Source organism: Lichenostomus cassidix, chromosome 1Aa (genome assembly GCF_008360975.1).
Source record: "Lichenostomus cassidix isolate B80296 chromosome 1Aa, HeHo_3.0, whole genome shotgun sequence".
Taxonomy (NCBI): Eukaryota; Metazoa; Chordata; class Aves; order Passeriformes; family Meliphagidae; genus Lichenostomus; species Lichenostomus cassidix.
The window spans coordinates 42630552-42657014 of record NC_139480.1 but is presented as its reverse complement, the minus strand read 5'-3'; the positions used below and the strand labels follow the sequence as shown (position 1 = coordinate 42657014).

General features: G+C 37.3%; 1 protein-coding gene across 3 annotated transcripts in view; it reads left to right on the top strand.

The window, feature by feature from the left end:
- Nucleotides 1-26463, top strand: part of EEA1 (early endosome antigen 1) — a 67679-nt gene that overhangs the window by 27963 nt on the left and 13253 nt on the right. For all 3 annotated transcript variants that reach the window (XM_085046481.1, XM_085046472.1, XM_085046491.1), the window contains 14 exons: nt 619-774; nt 3991-4107; nt 6156-6494; nt 9940-10089; nt 11081-11200; nt 11431-11634; nt 12228-12428; nt 12630-12743; nt 13961-14116; nt 15877-16016; nt 16561-16891; nt 18345-18446; nt 19504-19698; nt 20956-21138. In XM_085046481.1, the coding sequence (XP_084902607.1) occupies nt 619-774; nt 3991-4107; nt 6156-6494; nt 9940-10089; nt 11081-11200; nt 11431-11634; nt 12228-12428; nt 12630-12743; nt 13961-14116; nt 15877-16016; nt 16561-16891; nt 18345-18446; nt 19504-19698; nt 20956-21138 (2508 nt within the window). The remainder of the gene's footprint in view (nt 1-618; nt 775-3990; nt 4108-6155; nt 6495-9939; nt 10090-11080; nt 11201-11430; nt 11635-12227; nt 12429-12629; nt 12744-13960; nt 14117-15876; nt 16017-16560; nt 16892-18344; nt 18447-19503; nt 19699-20955; nt 21139-26463) is intronic.

The window sequence follows — 26463 nt, the reverse complement described above, 5'->3', positions numbered from 1 at the left end:
TTTCTTTTTTTTTTTTTCTGTTTCTTTTCTCTTCTAGAGATGCCAACACTCCTTTCTCTGCTTTCTTTAGTGCTCCTAGCTGCCATCCCTTTCCCTCCACAGTGTTTCATGTTGAGGGATGCTATGGTGCTTGAGATGCAATTACCAACAGATTTTTCCTGTGGGTTTGGTATGAGCCATATCTGATAGTATCTTCAAGATACTGCCTTCAGCTGCCCTTTTGTTTTGTCTGTGGTGATTTTCTGAAATAATTCTTGAAGGCAGGGGCAGTATCCTGTATCTAGCCATCTACAATAAAAATTACAGAAATCTAACCTTCGAGACAATTTTCAATTTGTCAGATTTGCTTGAAATCAATCAACAAGTTCAAGGTTTAGCAGACAAAAACTAAAATTTACTTCTTAAATCCTGTTTTCTTTGGGAATTGTAAGTACTTCTCTATGGTTTTGGCTTTTTAGGTGGAGTTTTCTTTATCTCTTTTTTTTTTTTTTTAGCCTAGCTGTAATACTGCATGTCACCTTGTCTACAAATTGATGATTCGATAGATTTTTAGAAATGACATTGACCCTGGAAGCATGTCTGCCAATGTGATGGTGCTCACTGCTCACAATTTTTCAGCTACAAAGGCCTGGTGTGGAAGATGTGGCTGTCCTGAAAAAGGAGCTGGTCCAAGTTCAGACACTGATGGATAAAATGACTCTGGAACGTGAAAGAGAATCTGAAAAGCTGAAAGATGAATGCAAACACTTGCAGGCAGAGCAGGCTAACTCTGAGGTAATAATACCTAAAGATGTGTGTTCCAGCTTTGCCATGATTATCATATGAAAATGGAAAATATTAATTAATCATAATGAAAAAGTGTCTTTCTTAATTAAATCTTCTCGCTTCTCCAAATGTTTTGGTTCCTCTTCTCTTCTACCAGTTATCACTTCCGCCTCCATGCAAAGTAGAGAAAAAGGGGTGCAGCTGCTCAGATTTGGATCTTTAAAAGGGAACTTCATTCCTCAAACTGTCTCAGACTGCTCCTGGCTAAAGCATGTTTGATGTTTACCATGATAGTAAGGGAAATCTCTGACAGTGATAATGGCAAGAAATCCCAATAAAAATACAGTATCACCAAAAAGACTTTTGTCTTACATACCATTTATTCTGCTGAGGAGTTGCCAAATCCATACCTGCAGGAGAACTCTCCTGCTGGGTGTTGCACTCACTGGTGGGTTGGTTAGTACATTAGTAATGAATGACTTGACAAAGTAACAGTCTTCACTAAGTACTGTCAGGTGTGTTTGAGACCTTTTAATTTTTCCCCTAGTTTTTTTGTTGTCCCCCACCAATGCAGCAATGCCAGCAAAACTTGTAGACCCTCATGAAGTGTGGTCCTTGCAAAATTCCCAAGCTTACGTGAGAGAATGCCTAGGGTTTCTGTAGAACTCCTGGTATCCTCTGCCCTGTTGAGATTTGTGGATGTGAAGAACTTCTGACGTAGTTTATTCTGGGGTTTCACGTGCCATAGATTTCAGGTCTAAAGTTTTAACTTTCTGTCTGTTCATTTGCACTGTAAAGCTTTAGAGAAATGCTGCCAGATATTGCTGCAAACTCCTTAGGGTTTTCCTTTCTGTTTTGCCCCCCCAACAGATATGTTTAGTTCCAGGAGTTATACACGGGTACGGTATTGTACTAAACATGAACCTACCATTGTTTTCAAGCTAGAATGATGGATGCCATATCTCTATATCAGATGTGAAAGAGAAACATCACAGTCAGTGTTATTAATATAATGTGGTTTTGTGGCCATGTCAAGTGGCTGCATAACTGTAATTTGGTTTTAACTATTAGATCCCACAACTATGCTGTGGAATTTAAACTTCATTTCAAAATACTGTCTCTATAGTCTTTTGTAATTTTGAGTGTTTAATTCTTATGTGAAGATAAAATGACAGTGACATGGGCATAACAAAAACCTTTCATCTTAAAAACATTCTCATGGAAGCCAAGGGCTGAAAGTTTAAAGAGGCTCTTACACCGTGCTTGGCTATTTTTACAGGCTGGCTGAGGATACATATATTGGTATTGGTTTTCAAAGTGAATATCTTTAAAATCAGGTAAATGTTCAGTATGGGTGAAAATACCAAAAATCAGATCAGCCCTATATAAGCATCTTCAAATACTGCAGGAAAGGGATGTGCAGAATAGTATACTCTGCAAATGTGACCTGAACCTATTGAATGTTTTTACCTTTTTTCAGATGCTGGAACTGGCATATACATCTCTCAGATGAATATTCATACTGAGCAACTCCTTTCATCTTTAGTTTTTCACCATAGGGCCATAGTGGCTCCTGCATAGTAAATGTGTTATGAAAACAGCTGCACTGCTTTGTAGCTGAGGATTGCTATGAATCTCTGCCTATTGGGATTTGTTTCAGTATCTGATAAATCTTTATAAAATACGTCACCTAGGCTTGATTGTTAATTTCAGTGCCCACAGAAATAAATAAGATTAGTAGCCTAAATTGTAGGTGAATTTAATAAAGCCAGTACTGGTGGTTTTTTGTTTGGTTTTTTCTTTTACCCACTAAGCAAAGGCATTAAAAACACTGAAATATTTATAAAACAAATTTGAGGGAGTGTGTCTGCTGCAGCACTTTTGACTGCTTCTTTCCATCTTTCATCCATTTTATTTTTCTGGTCTCTAATAGAGACACTTAAATTTGAGGTAAATTTTTTGGAAAGCATTTTATTGTAATAGCAAATTTCAGTCATATCAAGACTATTTCAAGAGGTTATTAAACAGAAGCATTCCTGTTTTTTAATGCTTCAGTATTCATACAGACATATCAGCAAGGAAATATCAGGACTGAATATTTACCCAGGATGTATTTCCCTATTAAGAAAGAAATGTGGGATGGTCTTACTGAATTGTGAACAAGTCTTTATGCATATAAATTACAATTCTAGTTGGAAAGACTGCAGTGGTGTCCTTTGCAAGCTTCTGCACATTTTCTGCATTATATTCTCTCAGTATGATATATTCATACTGTTTTCTGATAACATCCTGGAATGTTTGTTCAAAAAAGACCAATCCTAGAATGTGTTTTAACTAGTAGCTCTGTTATGAAACACCTTCATAAAGCACAGCATTACAGGAAGTCAGTTAATAACTGTATGTAGTCATGTACTGTGTTCTTTTGTTCTCTTTGGTGTTCCTTTTTCTTTATGAAGGTTGTAAATTGCATGGTTATTGTCTGCTACTTCTGTTCTGCTTTAGTTCACTCTTGGATTCAGTATTTATGCATTTGTGCTGAAATCTCTGCTTACGAGAACAATAGGAAAGAAAACTTCTTTATAAAGGTCACTACTATGTAGTGTATTTGAAAGGAGTGCATTAATACCCAACATGTTCTAGGGCAGCCATGCCCTGAAGTGTTTTTCTTGTTTTCTTCCATTGCTGTATTCAAATAGTGTGCAGTCATTGATATGTTCTGTTCTGTACTGATCCTGTTTAATGGAGTGGTATTGTTCCTCCGATAATGCTGACTTGCAGGGTTGATGTGTCCAAAAGTCACACACCAAGTTTGCATCAGATACCAGACTTGCTTCTAGAACCTTTTCCAGCACATTTCCCTTCCCAGAGCAGCCAAGATCTTGGCCATGTAACTGCAGTGATTTGGAAAGATTTCACCTTGGTCTACAACTGTGATAATTATGAGAGGATAATCTGTTATGATTTCATCAGTTTTGAGCTCAACCTGGCATTTGTTACTGGATTTAGTCAAATTTTCATCTTCCAAAATGGGACATAAATGAATCTCAGCTGGGAAATTATGCTCAGTGATACTTCTGCTGGTGTTCTGAGATTAGTTTACAGGTGATTTTTTTTCCTTATATGTATAGAATGTGCTTTTTATTTTGCTACCAGACATTGTGCTTTTGTTGGATTATTCATGCAAAGCTGTGTTTTAAATGTGGATTTTTTTGTTTGTCTTTTCAGGCTACCATCAACCAGTTAAGAGCTGAACTTGCCAAAGGACCTCAGGAGGTAGCTGTGTATGTTCAGGAGTTGCAAAAACTTCAGAGTTCAGTCAAAGAGCTAGAACAGAAGAATCAGGTGAGAATGCAATTATTTCCTATGCTTGTCAGCTCACATCAAAATGGAAACACATCACACATTGCCTTGGAAGCACTGAAGACTAACTTCACTTCTTCCTGCAGAAGTTGAGAATTCCTTTGCCATTTTGTTTAATATGTGGAATAATATAATGTGCAAGCAAACACTGTATTTTAATGATCATCATATGCTACAGCTGAAATTCTTTGTGTTGTTATGATTGCAAATCCCTAATTGCTGCAGTTTATACTTACCTATCACTAAGCAGTACTGGCATCTCACACATTAAAGGTAGTACCTCTTGAAATAATACGCTTGCCTAAAAATCATAATTTATAAGATATTCTGAGCTCTCTGCGTTGGCTTTCCAGTTTCTTAGCTTTTAGATTGTACTTTTGTAATATTTTTCAGGCCATTTATTGGCATAATGAATGGTAGAAAATTGAAATAAATTCCAGGAACTTCTCAGCTTATATTCTTTGAGAGCTGTTATCAGAGCTCTTTGAGTTTGCTGCGTTTTGTATTTGTGTTTAGAAATCATGTATTGTGGAGGTAAAAATGGATGTAAAGGGGAAAAGGAAACATGGAGAAAGATGTGTGCTGCTTTATGCTTCATCTAACATTGTGTATGAACAGTGTGTATGTAACATTGTGTATGAACTGGACATTACATACATGTGTTTTCCAGCAGCCTTGTCAGCCTTGGAAAATAGGGAAGTACAGGGACCGAACAGAGTGTATTTAATGCAATCTAATATTAAAGTAGCATTTGCAAACAATATAAGACAGTGCAATTAAAATTTGGTAAATGAAACTACCTTTAGCAGGATGACTCTTTGTTTGGCTGACTAAATCAGGTGTGGAACTGAGATGGTGAGAATTGTCATGCTGTAATTTTCCACAGACCAGCAACAATGAATCAAGCTTTTGGCAGAAGTGTTGCTATACAGTATAGAGCCCTTTCCTGAATATATTGGTATTTCAGTAATAATGTGGAGTGAAACAGATAGATGCATAAGATAACCATGCATTAAGAGAGAATCCTCTGCTATATCAGGTTAATGCCAAACACCCCTTGAGGAATAAGAGAAGTGTCAGTGAGCTCCTTTTCCCCTTTCAGTTTTAGTGACTTTTTAGTGACAGCCATCCCTTTATGCAGCTTTTTGAAAGGTGGTAGACATAAGAACGATATGCTAGCTAAGGAATCTTGGCCCTGGAGGAGCTGGACCTAGAATTGGAAAAGGTAAGACTAGCTTCCAATAACAGAAATTGCTTCCACTTTGAACAGTTTGTGATCCTTGAAGAACCTGTCAGTGAGGAGGGAGGAGACATTAATTTGTGATTGAATATATTACATGTAGAATATATAGAATATAATATATTTGATATGAGCATTGATTTATGATCCAGTTGTGATGTGGGAAGATACTTCTGTGTATTGATGTGAAGTTTTTCAAGCTCATATACAACATCAAGCAAGAAAGCGGTTTCTTATATTTTCAGGAGCTATACTGAGAAAAACAGATGTATATAAAAGTATATGAGTGTGTGTATATATATATATATATATATGTATATAAGATCAGTTCTCTGAGACCAGCAGGAACTCTCTTTTCTTTATTTTTAAAGCACTGTAATTATGGGGCTTGGCTTGCCTTGCAGAGGCCAGTAAGGGCCTGTAGCCCAGAAGACAGCTAATGTGGAAAACCTTCCAACTTTTCCCCAAGCCCTTGCAGTTGTAATAAAGTTAATTTGAACATTCAGGAAAAACAAATTCGTTCTCAAGATACAGAAATAGAGTTTGTGTGGTGTTCTCAGTAAGAGGGAGTGAATTTATGTGAGACTTATGAAAAACAGTTGAAACTGTGTGCTGTATGGACTCTAGAATCAACTTGTGTAATACAAGATACAGATTAATATTTTCTTTAATAATGTTTCTGAACAAGTTCTTCACTGCTCAGCATCAACACTTAGAAAGAAATTTGAATAATGCATTGAGCAGCTGCAAGCAGAATTGTACTTGAATTGCTGTATAACTCTCTTCATAGAGTCTGACTGAGAAGCTGCTGAAGAAAGAGCAGGACTACACCCAGCTGGAAGAAAAACACAATGAAGTATCTGTAAGTAAGAAGAATGTGCAGGCAAGTTTTCACCAGAAGGACCTGGACTGCCAACAGCTTCAGGCAAAGCTGTCTGCATCTGAAGCCTCAATACAGAGATTACAGACAGAGCTATGTGAGAAGGGAGAAGCAAGCCAGAAACTTAAAGAAGAGTTGTCTGAAGTAGAGACAAAGTACCAGCATCTCAAGGCAGAATGTAAACAGCTCCAGCAGCAGAGGGAGGAAAAAGAGCAGCATGGCCTGCAACTACAAAGCGAGCTCAGTCAGGTAAGTTTCCTTAAGCCTCCTAGACCATCGTGTTTGAATGGTTCCTAAAAACCATCCCATTAAGGTTTTTTAGACTGCACATGCATATTTCTCATGCACATAGATTTACATTTCCTTATTTGAAGGAGAGTAATTAACCAGCACTTGTATTTTACTATTCTGTAGGAAGTTTGAGAAAAGTGAGTCTTGGTTTTACATTAGAAATATAAAGATTGAGTAGTGAATATAATAGGGAATACTTAGTGTGAAAAGCCTGGGTAATGTGAAGTCTTGATATTACTTCCTTAGTGTTTCTCCACAAACAACTTCTCTTTATGTTGCTGATAGCTGTGAGAACACTCACATCAGAGCATACATCCTCTCCACCAGAACCTATTGTTCTACTGAATCCAATGAGATAAGTAGGACTTCCATATAACATTGAACATTTTGAAACTTGAGGCTGGTTGAATTGAATTTCATCTAGTGTATCTTTCTTGGAGAGTAATGTGTTTGAGTGGAGAAATATTTGTGTATCAGTAATCGTGTCCAATCCTAAGATGTAAAAAATAATACCTTTATTTGTTAGTATGACTTACTTAATTTTAATCTTGCTAAAGCTTATTTATTTTAAAGTGAGTGTTTCTCAGTTTTCAACCCTTTGTCAAGTCTGAAATAGATCAAGTTGTAAGCTCTGTGTGTATAGTTTACCTTGGAAGACCTGTGACTTGGCAAAATTTTGTTTATGTGTGTGTTAAATCTCCAGAATGTCTTTCCTTCTCCCATCAGTCTTCTGTCAGGGCAAGAGGAGATAATTATATTATTTATCTGCATAGGAATCTGCATTTGGTAAAACTGCCTCAGTCTGCCTAGGCAACATGTATGAAACCTCAGAAGCATAGCCAAGAGGTTGAACTGAAATCTGTCATCAGCCTGAGAGGTTGTTTTCAGAAAGGATTTTTGGGGTGGGAAAATGAAGGAGGAGGAAGGTGATTAAAGCATCGCTGAATGAATTCCTGTGAAAGGAAATGGAGGCATGACACATTCTGTGGTGATACCATTGGGAAGGAAGATGACCTAAGCAAGAAATCTTCAAAAAGCCACTGTACTTCAGGATGTGTTTTAGAATTGTATAATAAAAGAATAGCGGAGGAAAAATCCCTTTGTACCTGGTATAAAATAAAAGCCAAGCTTAAACATCTCTTCCTTTCTCTTCCTACACAAAAGATTACAGTTACTGTTGTAATGAACAGATGGAATTTCTCATCTTTATTCAGTTGGTACTTTCTGAGAATTAGCTTTTTATGCTTGTAGTCCAATAGCTTACACTGACGCAGTGAATTCTATTTATGGAGGTGTATGTATAGTTGTTTAGTCAAATCATATTTTCTAAGAGTCCTTGTCATCTTCTCACAATCCATTTGAATGGGTCTATGTCTGGTTTAGTTTGTATATTTTAGAATTTGGGTGATGTGGAAGAAGTGATCTTCTTAATGGAAGAAACTTCAATGATAGTGTTGGTTCCAGCACAACAATAGGAAGAAGGTAACACGAGAAAGTATGGACTCCTTCAGTTTTGAAGGAATAATTGCTAAATAAAGTCTGCTGAGAAAATTTGAATTTACTTGATTGTATCTTTTAAAGTACAGTTTTTTTCATGATTTTTTTGCATTCTGTAGCACAGGTTAATACTGGATTTTATGGTTTTGTTTACTTAAAAGCCATCTTAAAGTTCTTAAAAAATACTTAACCTTGCCTATAATAACAGTAACTTGTGTAAAATATTGTTTACTGATTTCCCCCTTTCCAAATATTTTCTCCCAGTATCAACATAGCCATGAATAGTTAGAATGGTTATCTTGTTGCACCCTTTCTTCCCTAGATTTTTTTTTGAAGTTCTTGATTGTATTTTTAGTGAAGAGGAAATACTTATAATTTGGTGATCCTGCAAGAAAAGACAAATGTTCTTCATTACTGGAGGAGAGATTATGGTTTCTTTCCTCACCCTGTCCTCCCTCTTTTCCTACCTCTTTCATGACTGTACAATCACCGTTAGCAATCAGCATCTTGGCTGCATACCAAACAACTTTTCACTCATGGTTTTTATGGTTGTGGACAGATAATTTAGCTTGATTTTCTAAGATGGTAAGTCATGGATACATTTATTTATTGATCTCCAAACTCTTTAAACTTTTGCGTTGTTTGATAACTTGAGCCAGATTTTGACAGATGGCCCAAAGGACTTCAGCATTTAGTTCTTCAGTGTTAAATTCTTGTGTAAACAGGCAGGAGAGAGGCCTCACCTCCCTTAATGCCTGGGTGGAAACTATAATGGTATCACAACCACTGTTCTTTTTCTGCTCTGCTAGGCAGCCAGCTGGTCAGAAAGTGGTTTCCTGCAGCGAGCAATAAAATTGGTCTGTCTTTTGCTTAGATATTGGTAGGGATTTAAGGAAAGCATGAGGAGGGTTTTAGGGATATTGAACAGAACATCTGGAGTTAAAAGGTGAATGGTTCAAGGGCCTTGGACATAAATTCCTTGGGAAGTAGGCTTCATTCATAGCTTTCCACAACCTATGGAAAGTCCTTGCTGTGCTGCAAGGTGTGATCCATTCTCTGGTTTTGCAATGAGTTAAAATGTCGTTTGTGAATGTGTTCATGTAGAAATAGGCAGGAGGCAACCCAGGACCTATAGTGGCAGTTCCAAATAGAATAAGCTGATTTCATGAAGAGAGCTTTTCAGAACAGTGAACTGTAAAAGGCCATCCTTGCACTTTGAAGATGGTGCAGTGCTGCTTTTGATGACTGAAATAATGGAGCAGTTTATGTCCAGCTGGGAGAGCACATCTGCCTACTCACTCTTTGCTGCTGGAAGGTACTGGACTGTAAGCCACCAAAGTCTCTGAGTACCCTACCCCGAGAGTTCTCATATCTCTTCTCTGCAGAGAACAAATGCCATTGATGTAGCCAGCTCAAGCAAAAAATTGCACTTCTAATATTCTAGCAGCGCAGAACAGTGTCTTGTGGGAGGCAGTTGAGCAGGTAAAGGCAGGGTGCTTCAGCCACTGGATCTACAGGAGTGAATGTGTGAGCTGGATAAGCTGAGATGGCTCAAAAGCATCACTATTTTACATGATAGTCATTATGCCTTTGAAGGATCACCCTCTTTCTCTTTCTGTTAAATCTTTGTAACTTGTTTTGAAGGGCTTCTGTAGATAGATGAAGATTTTTCTGGGTCCTTTTAACACATTTTTTTTTGAGTATCTCTTCTTGCTTGTGCGTTTGATTCTGTTTTTTAACATCATTTGGGTTTCTGAGGTGTATGAAATACATGCATGACTTCAGGAGGTCATGTAGTTGTTTTGCTCTGGCTTAGGAAAACTTTGGGTAAACGTTGCATGAAATGAGTCTCTATCACTGTTGGCTAAAGAATGACTGAAAAAGTGGCTGACTCTCTTTTTTGCAGTTGCACAGTAAACTCCTAGAAACAGAGCGCCAGTTAGGGGAAGCGCATGGGCGGCTTAAGGAGCAGAGGCAGCTGTCCAGTGAGAAGCTGATGGACAAAGAGCAGCAGGTGGCTGACCTACAATTAAAACTTTCTCGTGCTGAAGAGGAGGTAGGGCTTTTTATGCAGATTCTGTAGTTTGCTCTGGTTGTGGTGGTATGTCTGTACACACACTTGGATATTGCAGTTTATAAAGTTTGTCCTCATGGGAATTTCTTTTGACTAATACTGTGAAAGTCCTATAGTAAAATTATCAAAATCTGCTTAGATGCTGCTTGTATGTTTGTGGTGCTTAACAAATGAACAAAAGTTGTGCATTTTGCACTTACAAGCTTTGCTTAAGGGCTTTATGAAAAAATTACTTAGGTGCACATAGGCCCATATGGGTAGTTTTGTGTGTAGATATTTTTGTAAGGTAGAGCCCTACATGAAGAAAAAGTGAACTTGGCACAAGAAGTCATTGATAGTTAATAATCTGTGTGGGTTGGATGGGCAGAAAACACTTGTTTTATTAATTTTTATTTGTTTTAATGAGTATCTTGTATATGTTGCTGATTTTCTGCTGGCTGTATGGGGATTGGCCAAATATCTGAGTGGTATGTTGTCAAAGCTTTAAACTTTTCTGTAGCTAATTTGCAAAGCCTTGTCTAGTATAGAAGTGGAGAGACTGCTAAACTGAAGTTGCTACTAAAATAATGACTGACATTTGCTACTGAAATTGCCAAAAATAGTGATAATAATGTTGTTTTACAGGTATCTGTATTATCACTCATGTTACATCTTAACAACTATTGCAAAAAACATACTAAAAATTTCTTATGTTTTAGATTTTTGGAGAGCTAAATTACACGTGCCTGATAATTGTTTTGTAGTTCTTGCTTGTGATATAGAATCTCAGCTATTAATAGTAATGAATGCTTTGATTAGATTTTGATCATTTGGCTAGCATTACAGGTTTTTGTTTTTAAAGAAGTTTTGAAATATCCATGTTTACACTAAAATCATTTAGAGTGAACATTGAGTACAATTGGCATACTGAGCGGTGCTTTTTCCACTCATTAGTCTGGTTTGTTTGATATTTGGTTTTGTTTTTTTCTTTCAGCTAAAGGAAAAAGCAGCAAATTCCACAGAATTGCAACATCAGTTAGAAAAGGCAAAGCAGCAGCACCAGGAGCAGCAGACACTTCAGCAAAATACAACAGCAAAACTGCGAGAAGCCCAGGTAATGTAGTTATGTATCCTCATGTGAAAGTGTATTTCAGGATTTCATTATTCTGAATACTTTTGCTCTGTAAGAATGACTTGCAGGAATTATACTAGTTTCAGTAAATGAACTTATAAATGTAGAATAGAATATATGCAAAGTACTTAAAAAACGTATCCAACATTTTATGCATTAGGCCTAATTTTTAAGGTCCGTATGATTAAGGACGCTATTTTGTTCTTTTCTAGAATGATCTGGAGCAAGTACTCCGACAAATTGGAGACAAGGATCAAAAAATTCAAAATCTTGAGGCTTTACTTCAAAAAAGCAAGGATAACATCTCTCTGCTAGAAAAGGAGCGAGAGGACTTATATGCAAAAATTCAAGCTGGTGAAGGAGAAACTGCAGTTCTTAACCAGCTACAAGAAAAAAACCATGCGTTACAAATACAGGTCAGAACTTCGAGATCTGTTTCTTTTCATTTTTTCTCATTCTTGAATCTTGTTTCCTTCTTTTTTTTCTATCTCATCAGATATGACACTAATCTTCTCTATAATGTTCTGTTTCCTTAATACTTACTTTAAAGATCTTACTGTAAATTTCACAGGACTTGTGTTTTGGGGACTTGCGTGCTATAAGCATAGGGAAAGGAATTCCTAGATGTTTCATTTGTATATATGCTAGTAAAACGTACTGAAAAATAGTTATTACATATAAAATTATATTTGTTTCACTCATTTTAAAAAGAGGTTTAATTCCTGCTTTCAACACCAAAATTCAGTTTAGCCTCCATCTGTTGTCTCCTTAGTATTTTGTTTTTGTTACATTAAGGCCAAATTGACAATTCCCTTTTACTCTATTTTCAGCTGGTAACCTATTTAAACTCTGGTGTTGTGTACAATATGATTTTACTGTAATAGTTCAGGAAAAGAAATGTAATAGCACTGAGTCTCCAGAGCCATAATAACACACACTAAAATTAAGTTTTTATTGCCTTTGAGATGCTGTTTCAGCCTTCTCACATTCTTTTCTTTTTCCACTGCAGGTAACTCAGCTGACAGAGAAGCTGAAGAATCAATCGGAAAGTCATAAACAAGCCCAAGAGAATTTGCATGAACAAGTGCAGGAGCAAAAGGCACACCTAAGAGCTGCTCAAGATCGTGTACTTTCCCTAGAAACAAGCATCACTGAACTAACCAGCCAGCTAAATGAAAGTAAAGAGAAAGTGTCACAACTTGATGTCCAGGTAATAGATCTCTGCATTTTATGGTGATGAAAAATTCTGGTTGTGAGTTCCCATTTGGGAAAAGGTGCATTTTTCTATGAGATACATACACTAACACATGAATACTGCTGATTTTACAGTTAAACTTACTGATAGCTATAAAAAAATTAAAATGAACTATCGTGAAATAGATGTTTCAGTAAAATACAATTTGTCTTTCAGGTGAAGGCAAAGACTGAATTGCTACTTTCAGCAGAAGCATCGAAAGCTGCTCAAAGAGCAGATCTACAGAACCATCTGGACACTGCCCAGCATGCGCTGCAGGATAAGCAACAGGTATTAAGCAACATATAAAGTTTCTATGTTACCTAAAACTGCTTAAAAACCGAAGGATAGTCTGTTTGCAGACTGAATAAACATATGAATATGCATTGGGAAATTATAATTTAGGATTATCATGTGATAATTTCCTTTTGCTGTTGTTTGGACCAGATATATTTTGCAGTGCAAGGAATTGACTTGGGAGTCTACTCCTTGCTGTAGGGTTATCATTCAAATCTAAGCTTTCATTAGGTGTTCTGGAAGTATTGCTCAATTCCCATTTGTGTGCTATGAAGAAAAGATTGTGGAATGCACTCAGTAGAAGTGAAAGCTTTTAACTCTTATTACCCAGATAAATTCCCAGTCAGCTGCCAGTATTCCAAAATAATTCTCTGTGTGCCAGCTGACATAAAAACTCAAAAGGCTGGTGTTAAAATTACATGGTTTTCAATGTGCTTTAGTCCTAGTGAAGCATTTCGCCATGTGGTGAATCAAATATTTACATTGTTCAAATCAGTGCTGCTGTGGTCTTCATGGAAACATTAAGCAGATGTCAAGATAACACCATTTTGTAGCATGGGAATCTAATTAGTTGTTGTAAACAGGAGACAACTTTTTGCAGCCATTAAATAATTAATTAATTAATAACTAAATACATCAGCTTGGTTGGAGACCAGTGAACTTTGTTGTAGTTGTCATCATAACGGTTACTAGGTGAATGTGTTCATGTCTCTTGCAGAATTTTTTTTTTTTTTGTGTTGAACAAAATGTTTTGAAATCATCTCTGGTATGTAGAGAACTGAGCATTTCCATGTTACTGGCTTTCCTCTTTGGTGGTTGATTTCATGACAAACAAAGACATCAAAAATTGTATCTAAGGTTTTGTAATGTTCTTTTCTAGTTACTTCTGTACTAACTTGAGGATCTAGTGCCTTTATTACCTACAGTTCCTCTTCCATTTACAACTTGAAACACTTTTGTTAACATTTAACCCAGAGCCTGTAAGGTTTGAGAAGAATTTTAGGCTTTAAAAGAATTTTTTTCAGTGAAACAGAGGGAATTTGTGCATGTGGTTTTGTTTCCCCTTTCAATTTCCTGCCCCTCAGAATAAAAACTAAACAACCTTTTCCTTTTTAATTTGCACACATTGGACTATTTAAAACATATATGACATCAGTAATTTTTTGATGTTATTTAAAAAGTAACAACCCTTGTATTTTTATTTTACTCAGGAGTTAAATAAGGTCAGCGCTCAGTTGGATCAGGTTACAGCTAAGCTGAATGACAAGCAGGAATACTGTACTCAGCTGGAAGCCAATCTTAAAGAGTACAAAGAAAAATGCCTTTCTTTAGAACAAAAAACTGAAGAACTAGAGGGACAGCTTAAGGTTGGTATTGAACACAGTATCTGAACTGACAGAAACTGATCTCTGCTGTTTGGTAGCATGTGATAAAAGCTGTGCTCAAATTATGGGGGAAGGATTATATCAATATCCTTCCTTCAATATGTGGGTTTTCTTTCTCACTAATGTTTCCTGATTCACCATTTAATCCTGTTCTTTTCTTCCATGCTAATATATCACGTTAAGAAGACAGGCCTCTGACATTGCCACTATACTGTCATTTTTCTATATGTGTGCTTCTACCAGTCTTTGTGCTACCTGAAAATTGTTAGGTGAGGGAACATGAATATGTCCCAAAATCAGATTTTTCAAGCTAGAACTTAAACACAAGTGGTAGCAGGGAATGTATTTTACATTGCCTAGCCCTGCTTAACACTGCCTGTCTGGTTTAATTTATTTCTGAAGCCTTTCAGTAGGCTTTTTAGCAAGATTTATTTATCACTATTTTATCTCTTGATCTGGAGTTTGCATCCCAGTTGTGAAATCAGTTTTTATTTTAAAATGCACATAATTCTGGCAGAAGGTTTGGAGAACCTTTTGGTCTTTTGATATACTAGTATTTTCAGTTAAGGATATGGATTAGTCCTAATGCTTGAGAGCTTTAAAATTTGGGCTTTGACCTTAGTACAATATTGGTTAAAAATTCTTGATAGTCAAAATTTATAACACACAAAAGCATGTGATACAGAGATTATGGGAGAAATTCAGAACTGGTTTTGCAGTGTTGTCTGTCTGTTTTGAGGGAGGTTACTAGTCTTTATGCTCAGGACTGAGTTGGGTTTTTTCCTAACTTATGTGTTCTATAGGAGAGAACAAAGATTATTTTCGCTGTATGAAATTTAAAATCCAATGCTATTAAAAAATAAAGCTGTCATGCATTTCATTATCAGCATAAGTATCTTGTTCTTCCATCTCTCCTTTTGGACACAGATTTTTTTTTTCCTGCCTACTTTGATTTATGTTTTTATTTTTCCTTCTTTTGCTGAAGTTTCACAAGTAACGAACAGACACAAATGCTTGGGAGAAATACAGAGCTTGCTTGCTTATGCTTTTATGAGGTTCCTGGTAGTTGAAGTGTGAAACTGTTGTTAATGGTGTCAACAGGAATGCAATTCTGTGTAAAATCTTGGCATCATCACTATTCTTTGAAATTATTCCAGTTGAACATGTGGTATTTAAAAAAGTAGAAAAAAATAAGAAAACAAAAAGCCCCCAGGAATTTTTTTTTTAGAAACTTGACCACTTTGTTTTATGGCCACTGTGTGAAAGCAGAAGTGCCTGTAAAACAGCCAGTATGTTGAAGAGTCTAAACAGTGCCCATTTGCTGAAGGCTCGTCTGTTCTTTTCACCCCATGTGAGTGAACAGGTACTGTTGGAAAAAAAACACAAGAAAAACCTCTTCCAGACGAGCATAGGATTTCTTCACAGCTGTAGTTTGTGTCTTTGCTTTTGATATAGAGCTTTTTACTTATTACTTTGCAGTAAAATTCCTGCTTGGCTTTTAATTTGAAGATGATTTCAGAATGTTTTACCAAAATAGTTCAGTAGCAGTAGCAGGCAATTGTCAGGAACTAAATAGTGAAAGATAAATAACAAAGTAATGAAATAGGTAGATGGTGTGTGAGAGTTATGACTGCTTTCTACAGTAAATGCTACTTACAGACTAGATGACTTTGCATTTTATTGCTATTTTTATTTTGTTGGTTGTGTTCTGATGGCTCTAACTTTTTATTTTTCTGTCTCAGAAACTTGAAGGTGACATTCTTGAAGCTAAAGCAAGTAAAGAACAAGCTCTTCAGGAATTGCAGCAACAGCGACAACAGTCTACAGAATTAGACCTCCGGACAGCAGAACTGAGTAAAGAACTGGAAGCAGCAAGAGAAGCGTATGCATTTCCTGTGTTACAGTACTTTCCAAAGTCAGACATAAAACTGTAGCGATATGGACTAGAGTTGAAATTTTCCACGTCTCTCCTGTGATTTCACAAAGTTATAGATAAGTGCTGTATCCCCTCTGCTGCAAAAACTGACTGGTGTCCCACCTGTTGTCTTTCACTCCATCTGCCATGTTGTCTAATGGGAATCACTGACTGCTGTGATTCACTACACTTCCTCAGATTATTCACTGTGCTTGTTATCAGCTGAATATCTGAACAGCTTATTGTAGTGAGGTCCATCTTTAAATATCCGTAGCTCTGTAACTTCTTTCAAATACAAAGTTACAGTTTATGCATAAGCAGCAAAGGGGTAGTTTCTGTTCATTATAGTTGAAAAAGAAAGAGCCATCTCAAAACTAGTTTCTAGAGTTGCTGTTTTGTCTTCACTGGAGAGATATAATGCCCATGGATGAAAATAGAGACATTTAATGATACAAATGAACCTGTGAAAAACAACTTTTAAAAAGTGTGTTTTATCTTTTTGTATTTGCAGGATGTCTAATGCTAAATTGGATTTGCAGAAGAAATCTGAAGCTCTTGACCAAGCAAACCAACAAATTTCAAAGCAGGAGGCAGAAAACACCAGTCTCAAACAAAACCTTGAGAAATCAACTCAAGATACAAGTAAACAGCTCAAGGAACTTGGCTGTAAAATGCAAGTAGCCACATCAGAGCTGCAACAAGTAAAATTAGAGAAGGATACTCTCTTGAAGGACCTTACAGATACCAAAGACAAGCTCTCAAAAAGCTCAGAATCCTTCAAAAAAAGAAAGGAGGAATTAGAAAATGAAATTAAAAAAGGAAAAGCAGCTATGGCAGAAATGGTTAGTAGTAGATGCTTTAATTAGGCATTGTTTGTTGTATATACAGTCTGATAAAATGACTTTGCTATCTGTTTGAAAACAGTGTACATATGATGATAGTGCATGAAAATTAATTACTGTAAGGAAAACCAAACTGCGGTTTTTGGTAGTTCTTACATGTTTCCCACCTTAAATTTTTGCCTGGATATTTACAGTAGTAAACATCAGTCATATCACATAACAGGATCCTTTCTTCTTGCTGCATGCCTTTAACACAGCGAAGAAACTAAGTAGAGACAAGTGGTGAAACAATTTGATGGGAAATCCATCAGATGTCTCCCTTTAAAAAAATACATCAGCGGTATTATAACAGCACAACGTTATAGAACCTTTGCTAAAATGCCATTGTATTGAAGTTATTTTCTGAGGCCATTTTAATTTCCTTTCTAAAGTTTTTATATGTAGAACTTCCTGTGCACTTGTCTGGACAAGCTGGAAAGCTTCATACTGCAGGCAGAGAGAATAACATCATCTGTCACTTAGAGAATACCTAGCTTAAGGTATTATTGGAGTACTAGAACTATTTGAGTTTCAGAAAGGTCTTACAAGTGGCAGTATAGCAACTGCTTCATCACCAGAACAACCTGTTGTGGTAAACTATTATTAGGGTTAAAATACACCTTTGGCTTACCTCTTCTGCCTTGAACGGGCACTATATGAATACATGTTTCATAGCTACAGTTGTTCTGACACCCTTGTCTCAGACATGGCAAAGGGTGTCTTTCTCATAACCTTCTCATATGTCACCATTTTCCAGAACCCAGTCAGAGCTGCTTTTACTCTGATCTAAAGAAAAATCTGCTCCTAGTTAAAAAGAACATTTTTCTTTTCCTCATTCACTTTTTAAAGAAAAGCTCTTTTATTTGCTTTTCTGAGTTACTGCCATTTAAAGAGTTGTTACTCCTAAAAACTTGAAGGATTTTCTCCCCAGTTTAGACGTAGAGATGGTAGTCCAGATTCTGCTTCTAGTTCTGTAGTCTTTTGGAGGCTCTCCACTGTCTTAAATGTGTAGTATTTGGGCTTAACAAATAGTTGCATATGCACAGAAGTCTGCAAGCGGACGTGCTTGTGAGTTTTGGAACATGAAGGAATTTTAGATCCTGAGGAGACCGATGAGCCTACTGCGTCCTGCGAGAAGGGCTGCCAGCCACAGCTTCAAACAGTGATTATCCCTAATCAGAACAACTTTGGCACCCAGCTGAGGTTATTAGTACAGGGCATCAGATGTGTTCAGTTCAGATTTGCTGTTTAAAGTTTTGTGAGGTTTTGTGCTGAAAAGGTCTGCAGCTGAGAAGGTAAGATTTTTCACTGAAAATGAAAGCATTATTTTTTAAGAATTTGTAGGTCCTGCAAAAATACTCTGTGTTCAGTCTTAGAAGCTAACAGGAGTATTTCCTTGTCTTATGTTTTTTAGGAAAAATCTTGCCAAGAATTAAAACACCAACTTCAGATACAAACGGAGTCTGTAGCTAAAGAGAGGAATGAATGGAAAAACTCACTGGAAAAAAAGGAAGGGGTAAGTTGTTTGCTTAGTTTCAAAAATCTAAAAACCAAAAATAATAAATGTTTGAAAGGCTGATTTTCAGTCTCACCTGCTGGGACTGATGAGAGATAAAGGTGTTTCAGTTCTCAAATTGTAACCTATTTTTGGCACTGAAATAAGGTGATACGGAAACTTTCCTAGATGGTAACATAAAGCTTTAAAATATGGGTTTTAGTCTTCGTTTTCTGTGCCCCACATACCTTAGCATTATAGTCCTTCAGGTTTTTCATTAATGAAACAGTTTCTTGGTGTTACTGTGTCCCCATTTTCTTTTGTACTCCCATACAATAAAAGTTGTTATTTCATATCCTTAGATCTATTTTATTTTCAGGCTTATTCAGTATGTTCTCTGTGTAGTTGACAGGGCATTTTCAGATACCCTTCAAGGATTGAATTGCTTTTTCAAACTTGTGTAAGTCACTTGCTTGTGACTACATAAGGACCAAATGTACTTCTTTTTCAAAGATGAGCATTCAGACCACACAGTGCAGCTGGCAGCCTGAAGGACAAGTCTGCTTTCATGGATTTCTTTACCCAAGGCATCTTCTGTTCCCTAAAGGAATCAGAAAAGATTTGATCAGTGGGCGTAGTTTGATGGTCTGTGATGGACACTTACTGCCTGAAAGAGGTTTGGGGGTGTGCAGGTGCAATAGTAATTGCTCTGTGACTCCTGCTGCTGCTCCCCTGGCTCCTCACTTGTTCAGCAGAAGTGCTGTGGCGCTCAGTGGAAAATGAAGAAGGATGAGCTTGGTATATGCTGCAGTTGGCAGCAGAAGAGCCCAGACCACTGCTGGTTTGAGAAAACTTACCTTAGCTTAAATTAAAATGGATAAAAAAGACTGCTGTTGGTCTCTGGGTGGCAAATTATTTTAATGTGTTACGGTAGTTCTTAAAATCTTCTTGCCATTGTTCAACCACATAGCTCTGAAACAGCAGTGGCATTGTGGGATGGCCTGATTCTGTGAACAGCATGTACAAATAGTGATTTAAATTAAAATTATATACAATTATTTAATATTTTTGAATATAGATTTCTAAGCAGTTGGCAACAGACCTTGATTCAGCACGCGCACAAGTATCAGAAATCCAGGGTCTTCTGAAGGACAAAGAAAAAAGTGAGCAACATCTCCAGGGAAAGCTGAGAGAGTTAAAGGAATCTTTTGAGCAGAAGAAAAAACATAGTGAGACACTGCAAGCTGAATTAAAAACTGCCCTTTTAGAAAAGGTAAGACTGTCCTTTCTTATTCCTGTAAGAAAATGAATGTAAATTCCTCTGATAAATACTGAAGCCTTTATGTCAATAACTTTGTGATAAACTCTGTTTGCTCTAGTTTTGTTGGAAATGACAAGGTCAGGATGTGGAAGTGATGTCTTCAGATGCTGTTGGAGATAGTTACAACATCAACAGCAATAATGAAAAGAACCAGTGCTGAAATATGAATTCCATAGGAAGTGAATTTTAATAAAGAGATAATTGATTGTGTAGTTGATTGTGCTAGATTGAATATGTGTTTTTTGTCTCAGGAGCAAGGCAAGAGCTGCCATTTTCTTGTAAGGCAGTAGAATTTCATGACAGTATTTTTAGACAAACTCTGCAGTGTTTAAAAACATTTTAAAATATCCATGGCAGTTTTAAACCAAGTCTTCTCATATTGTACCAAAAGAATTTATCTGAGTGACAGTATGAAGCTCATAAACCATAATGGAAAGAGTTCAAATGTCTTACAACATTAGGAAATGTTGTGCTGTGTGCTATGCACTGTTAAATGTGGCTTCAGCTTTGGCTGCTCTATGCTACGTGGTCATATTTGTGCTTCAGACAGCCTGTGGAAACATTAGGTCTTGGTGTGGTGGTTTAACCCAGCCATCAACTCAGCACCACAGAGCTGCTTGGTAACTTGGGAAGACAAACACCATCACTCCAAATTCCCTCCCTTTTCTTCTTCCTCCAGCTTCATATGCTGAACATGATGCCATATGGCATAGAATATCCCTTTGGTCAGTGGGATCAGCTTTCCTGGCTGTGCCCTCTCCAAATTCTTGTGCACCTCCAGATTTCTTGCTGGTGGGGTGGTGTGAGAAGCAGGAAGGGCCTTGGTTCTGTGTGAATACTGCTAAGCAGTAGCTAAAAACACCCCTGTGACAGCAACACTGTTCCCACCACAAATCCAAAACACAGCCCCCATACCAGCTACTATGAAGAAAATTCTAGCTCACCCAAAACCAGCACACTTGGAAACTTTATTTAAATTTTTAATGTTTGGTCTTAATGTGTTTCACTTAGTCTTTTGTCATGAATTACATTTTGTTGTAAAATTGGTTATAAAATATTGCTGTAAAATCACAAGTATCAGGTTACTGAACTGCTATTCCATAAGAAGAATAAAATTCTGTTCTTGCAGTAGAATGCACTTTATTGAAATGCTTAAGCTAACTTTACTATCTGTAACTTTAACTAAAACTTTCTGTGCTTATGTTTTAGGCAGAGCTGGAGAATAAACTACAACAGCAATCAATTTTGTCAGCACAGGAGCTTAAAGCAGAGAAAGGCAAGCTAGCCGACTTACAGAAGGCCCATGATAAACATAAAGAAAACATGGAGAAGCTGCAGCTGGATCTTTATGGGAAAGAGTCTGAGCTTCTGGCAACCAGGCAAGACCTTAAGGTACTTGCAGTCATTTTAATGTTGTATGTGACTTAACAGATGTTAATATCCATTTTGAAGATGAAGAATCAATGCTAGAACTGTATAAGTGAAAAAAATCTCATCTGCTATATATAGAATTTAGTGCTGTTTAATCCCTTCCCCTGAGACAAAGGATATCCTGAAACTAATTTAAAGCCAAACATGTTTGCCAGTTTACCTGAAATACCCTTGCATTTCTGTAGCAGCAAAGTGAAAGGTAGTTTTGTATTCATTAAAGAGTTATTTTTTCATGTTGCTTTTTCTTGCCATATACTGTAGCTTTCAAGTAATTTAAATAGCATAGCTAATTAGGGCAAGGTCTGCCAGCATGTGAGTAACTGCTATCTTCTAGATCATTTAACTAGAATATTCCTGGCTGATGGTAGATGCTGAGAGACATCAAACTAATAGAAACAGTAGGCTTAGGGACCTAGCTGGAATAAAAGTGCCAGAATTTAGTCCTTGAAGTTTTTGCTATTCCTAAACTGAAGTTACCTGGTTTTGTATTAGTTTGCAGTGCCTTCAAAGAGGTAATGCTGAGAGTTGGGCCAGTCAGCAAAGGTGTTTTTTGGCCTTTTTTTCTGGCCTTTTCCTTCATGTCAGTACTAAGCCAATGCTTCAGTTAGTCCCAGGACATACTGTGCCGCAGAGACTGGCTGTCTGCTGGCAGGATTTGTAGCTTAGGCACTTTTCACTCCAGATGAATCCCACTGCAGGTTTGTCTGTTTCCAACACCGTTGTTTTAGGCTCTTCTGAAGTTTATGAGAGACATAGACACTTTGGGAAGACAGATCATCTGATCTGCTTTGGATGTCAGCTTCTGTTTGCTTTGTTATGTATAAAGGGAGCTTGTGGTGACTGCTTAGATTTCATTTTTCACTGCTTTGATTTTATGGTTCCCTTCCCCCAAAGGTGGGTCTTTCAACCCCCACCACTGAAACCCTTAAAGGTCTTGTGGCTGTTTCACACAGGCCCATGTGAGCTTTGGAGCCCTAGCCAAACTCCAGGCTCAGGTTATTTTAAGAAAAAGAAATACCTTCTTTACATATAGGCCACTGTAGTTTTATTAGACTTACTCGTCCTCTGTAGTGTTAGATTATCTGCCATGTTTCCCTGGAGGTTATTGAAGCTTTATTTTCAGTGCAGCATGGTTGAATTGCTACATTAAATGGTGAAGAACTTCTGCATGATTAACAAGCAGTGTTGGTTTAAGTGTATTCTTTCTTTCAGTTTTTTACTATTGCACATATAGATCTGTGAGTTTATTTCCTGCAATGCATTTAAATCACCCTTTGGTAATGCAGTGGCCTGTAGAAGTATTGGATATGCTCAGTAACTTGGGCTTTTTTTTGGTATAGTCTTCATTAAAGTATCACTTGTTGAAAAATAGCTGTATTATTACTGAAGCAGTTTGATGACCTCTAGTTCTGGCAAGTATAAAATAGGACAGTAGGCGTCTCACATGTGTTTAGACCCGATGGGGATGGTAGCAAGAGAGATAGATAACTCTGCAAAAAGGTAAAATAAGGTGATGGCAATGGGGAAATAAGATTTTTAAGATGAGCAGTCAGGTAACTTGATTTATTATGTAAGTTTCTTTGGAGGCTAGAGGGCCTGAAGAAGATTGGGGTCCTAAGTAGTGCAGTAGTGTACCAATTTGGAGGCTGTTTGCTTGATCTAAACATTTTTTTTAAAAAGCATATTAATTAGGGTTAATGAGGTCTGATTGACACCACTTGTTCTTTTTTCTGGAAGATGTAGAAGAGGGAAAAGGTGGGGAGCTGTTCTCTAATCATGGCTGGGCTACCTCATTGCAATATTAAACTAAAGAAGCAATGATAACTTGTCATAGAAGACCACAAAAGAAAAAAGCACATGCAGACAGCCTCAGTGACAATGTTAGTCTTGAAAGCTGAATATCAAAATGCCACTCAAGTCAGAAGAACTTCATAGTAGAATTTCACAGCCTATTCAAAATCAGTTGTCTGCATGATGTTTTGCCTTGGGCAATTTACTTATTAAAAGTAGCTCATTTGAACCAGAGCTGTGTGTTTTGATTAAAGTTTGGAACCAAAGCTAATGGGTATGCTGGCCTTTAGATTGGCCTTTGTAGGCAGTGGTAGAAGTTTTTAAAACTTGTCTGTATGTAGAGTCAGCTCGGGTGTCTTTGAGTGCAGGATTTTTAGCAGAGATGCTAGCTCCCTGCACAGCTGTGTTGAGTCAGCACTGTCAGAAGCCCAGCATTGTCCAGAAGAGGCACGGCCAGGCCATAGTGTGACATCCCAGCAATGCGAGATTTCAAAGAGAAAAGGGCAGTGTTCTCCCGTGGTGTAGCACCATGCTGTCGGCGGGGCCGAGGTTCCCGGCGTGGGGATGGATCGCACAAGGCTGTAGGGCGCTCTGGTGGCTGGGAGGGCATGGCAGCAGCTGGGCTGGGCGCTGAGCACCATCTGCTGGCATCTGTCGGCAATATCCCGGCTGGGATCTGTGGCTCATCTCTGCCTGGGAGGCTGGTGGCCTTGGAAAGGGCGGGGATGCTTCGGGGAAGTTTGGCAGCCGGAGATGCAGCGCTGCTCTCCGCAGTGCCACCGCTGAGCCTGAGCTTCTGCCTCCCCAGCAGAGCATCCCAAGGGTGGAGCTGAGGCTGGATGGAAACTCTGAAGCGCAAAGTCCTGCAGAGGAAACAGAAACGTTGTATTAAATTGGAAGTGGGAATGTAGTTATAATTTTATGAATACTTTTTGCTGCAAATTTACTTTGGTTTAAAAATGTCTCTAACAGTGACTTCATGAACATTTTTGTCTTTGTGAGTGGGAAAAGAAATTGGGTAGGATTTGAGTGCTTGTTAAAGCTGATTAAAAAGGATGCAGGTAATTAAAAAAGAATACCACTAAATAACTTTTGTGTATACACATACACATATTTGTACAACTATCTGGGTGTGTCTGTGTATATTCGCACAATTTTTTTTGTGAAAAAGGCATTTTTTGTATAGAAGAGTTAATAAAAATGTACAAACTTGTTTTTTTGCCTTGATTTTGACTTATGGCGAGGATACTTTCTGTGAATCTGATCGCCTGAGCTCTGCCAAGTATTCTTGAGTCTTGGCATTTGTGCTTTTTGTAGTCCATCCTGGTTTCTTCTGTGTTTTCAAAAGAATGTTTCTTTGTCTCCAATATTGGCATTGCTGTCAGCATATATTCAGTGAATGTTCTGGAACAAAATTCATGCTTGCCAGACCTCAGTTCTGTAAGTCAGGAGCCTTAGTTGCATGCAGTCAGTCTAACTCTTTTTCCTAGGAAGTAAAGAGAGATCAGGTTAGCATCTGTGAATAATTTAATGTTGGTCCTTGTGGACTGGGATCAGGGAGCACACAGACTCAAGTGCTTGTTTGTGCACCTCATGTAGGTGGAATGAATCTGGATTCTACCACCCTGCTAGGACTGGTTGTGATGTTAGCACTATGATTTGCCACTGGCACAGCCCAAGCTGTAGTGAATCAAACTGTAATTTTAAAATATTTTTATTTATTTATACTCTGTTCCAGTCAACCTAGCATTTCTCTTTATTTACAGAAATAAGTACTGATTGACCTCTTTTTTTCTGCACCTGTTCCTTGACTCAGCCTCAGTGTAGACACACTGAGGTAACCTGTTCAGTGTAGACACTTTGAGGGGTGGGTTGAGAGAAGTACCCACTGTTTGTGGGTGTCACTATTCAGTTAATCAAATTTCATCATCTGGTGCTAGCAAATTTGATGTAACCACATTTCTTCTACTGGAAACAAATTTGAATAAAAGCTGTGGCTTTTTTATGTTGCTTTCTAAAACTGCAGAGACTCTTGGGTTTTACTTAAAGATGTTACATGATGATACTAGACTTCCTATCCTTCCTCAGTGTTAGGAAAATATAGTATTCCACTGCACACAATGGAGCAGGGTGGGAGAATTTTGCTTTCTGAAACACCCACCTGCTGAAATCTTGAAACTGCAAAAGCATCTCCGATTTTGCTTACAAAAAATTCCAAGTCAACACCTTTCAAAGTGTTAAGTAGCAAACGCTAATATCTCAGAAAGCAAATAAGGTAATTTGTATGAAAATTAATTTTAAAAGCCAGTGCGAGCTTTTTAAGAGTCGTGGGGATTGTTAAAAATGCTGTTGAATGAACAGTGTTCCATCACTGCTGTTTCAAATTAAGTCTGACTCTACAAGCAAAATACTTTAGGTATTACAAAGGAGGGTCATGAGGCATCAGAAATTAATTAGCTTTTAAATCATCATGGGAGTGGCTAAAGCATATGCATAATTGAATGAAGTCAGTATTCTGCTTATAGTTCCTTTTAAAACCACTAACCTTCAACAAGAGGTTTGATTAATATTTAAGCAGGAACTTTGAAAACAATTGAGTTTGTCTTGAAAGAATTTCAATCTCTACTGCTGCACTGAAGGCAGTAAACTTATTACTAATAATAAGTCTTAGCTCACATTCTGTATTATAGCATCAAAAATTTCCATGAAATGGAAATTGGAGAAGTGGAGGCTGAGTTTGTTTGGTTTTTTCCTTGTTGGCTCCAAGTGGAACTAGTCTTTACCTAAGCTAGAAGGTTTAAAAAAATAACCCCTAGAATATTAACTCAAAAAGACCCCCAAATTTTGACTTTGCTGTGAGCAAACTGAATGAGCTTTGGCTTTGGGTTCAAGTTTTGGATTGTTTCTTCGGATTTTGTGACCTGTTTCAGAGAGATAAATCAAAGTTCTCTTTCTAGCTAATGGTTAGTCAGAGGCAAATGAATGGTCGTCTGTAGATTTTGAATGGAAGTTTAAACTTAATGTTTTAAATGCTTATGCAGCAGAAACTGTGAAACATTTTGTCCTGATATTAGCATTTTTATCTTAGACATTTCACTTCAGAATTTTAAGAAATTTTACAGTTGTCCTAGAACTAACTAGTAATTTTTTTACCAATGACTAACTAGTCATTGGTAAAAAAATAGCATTGAAAGATTTTTGAAATCTTCACAGTATTGCTTCACTGCTTCTTAAGTAAAAGCTGTATAAAGTTATAGAACAGTTGATTTGCCTGGATAATAAAATAAATTTGTGTGAGCAAATTCAAGTTCATTCTCTTTTTGTCTGTTACCTTTTTTTCTCTGCCCTTCTGCTTGTTTTCACCTTTTGTCTGTGTAAGGATGCAAGCTGGAATATGTACAGTAAGGTTTTGTTCCTGGAAATGATGCTGGCCTGGTTTCTTTATACTTAGGAAAACCTTGTAAACCAGAAGTTTCTGTAATTATGCTCTGTGAA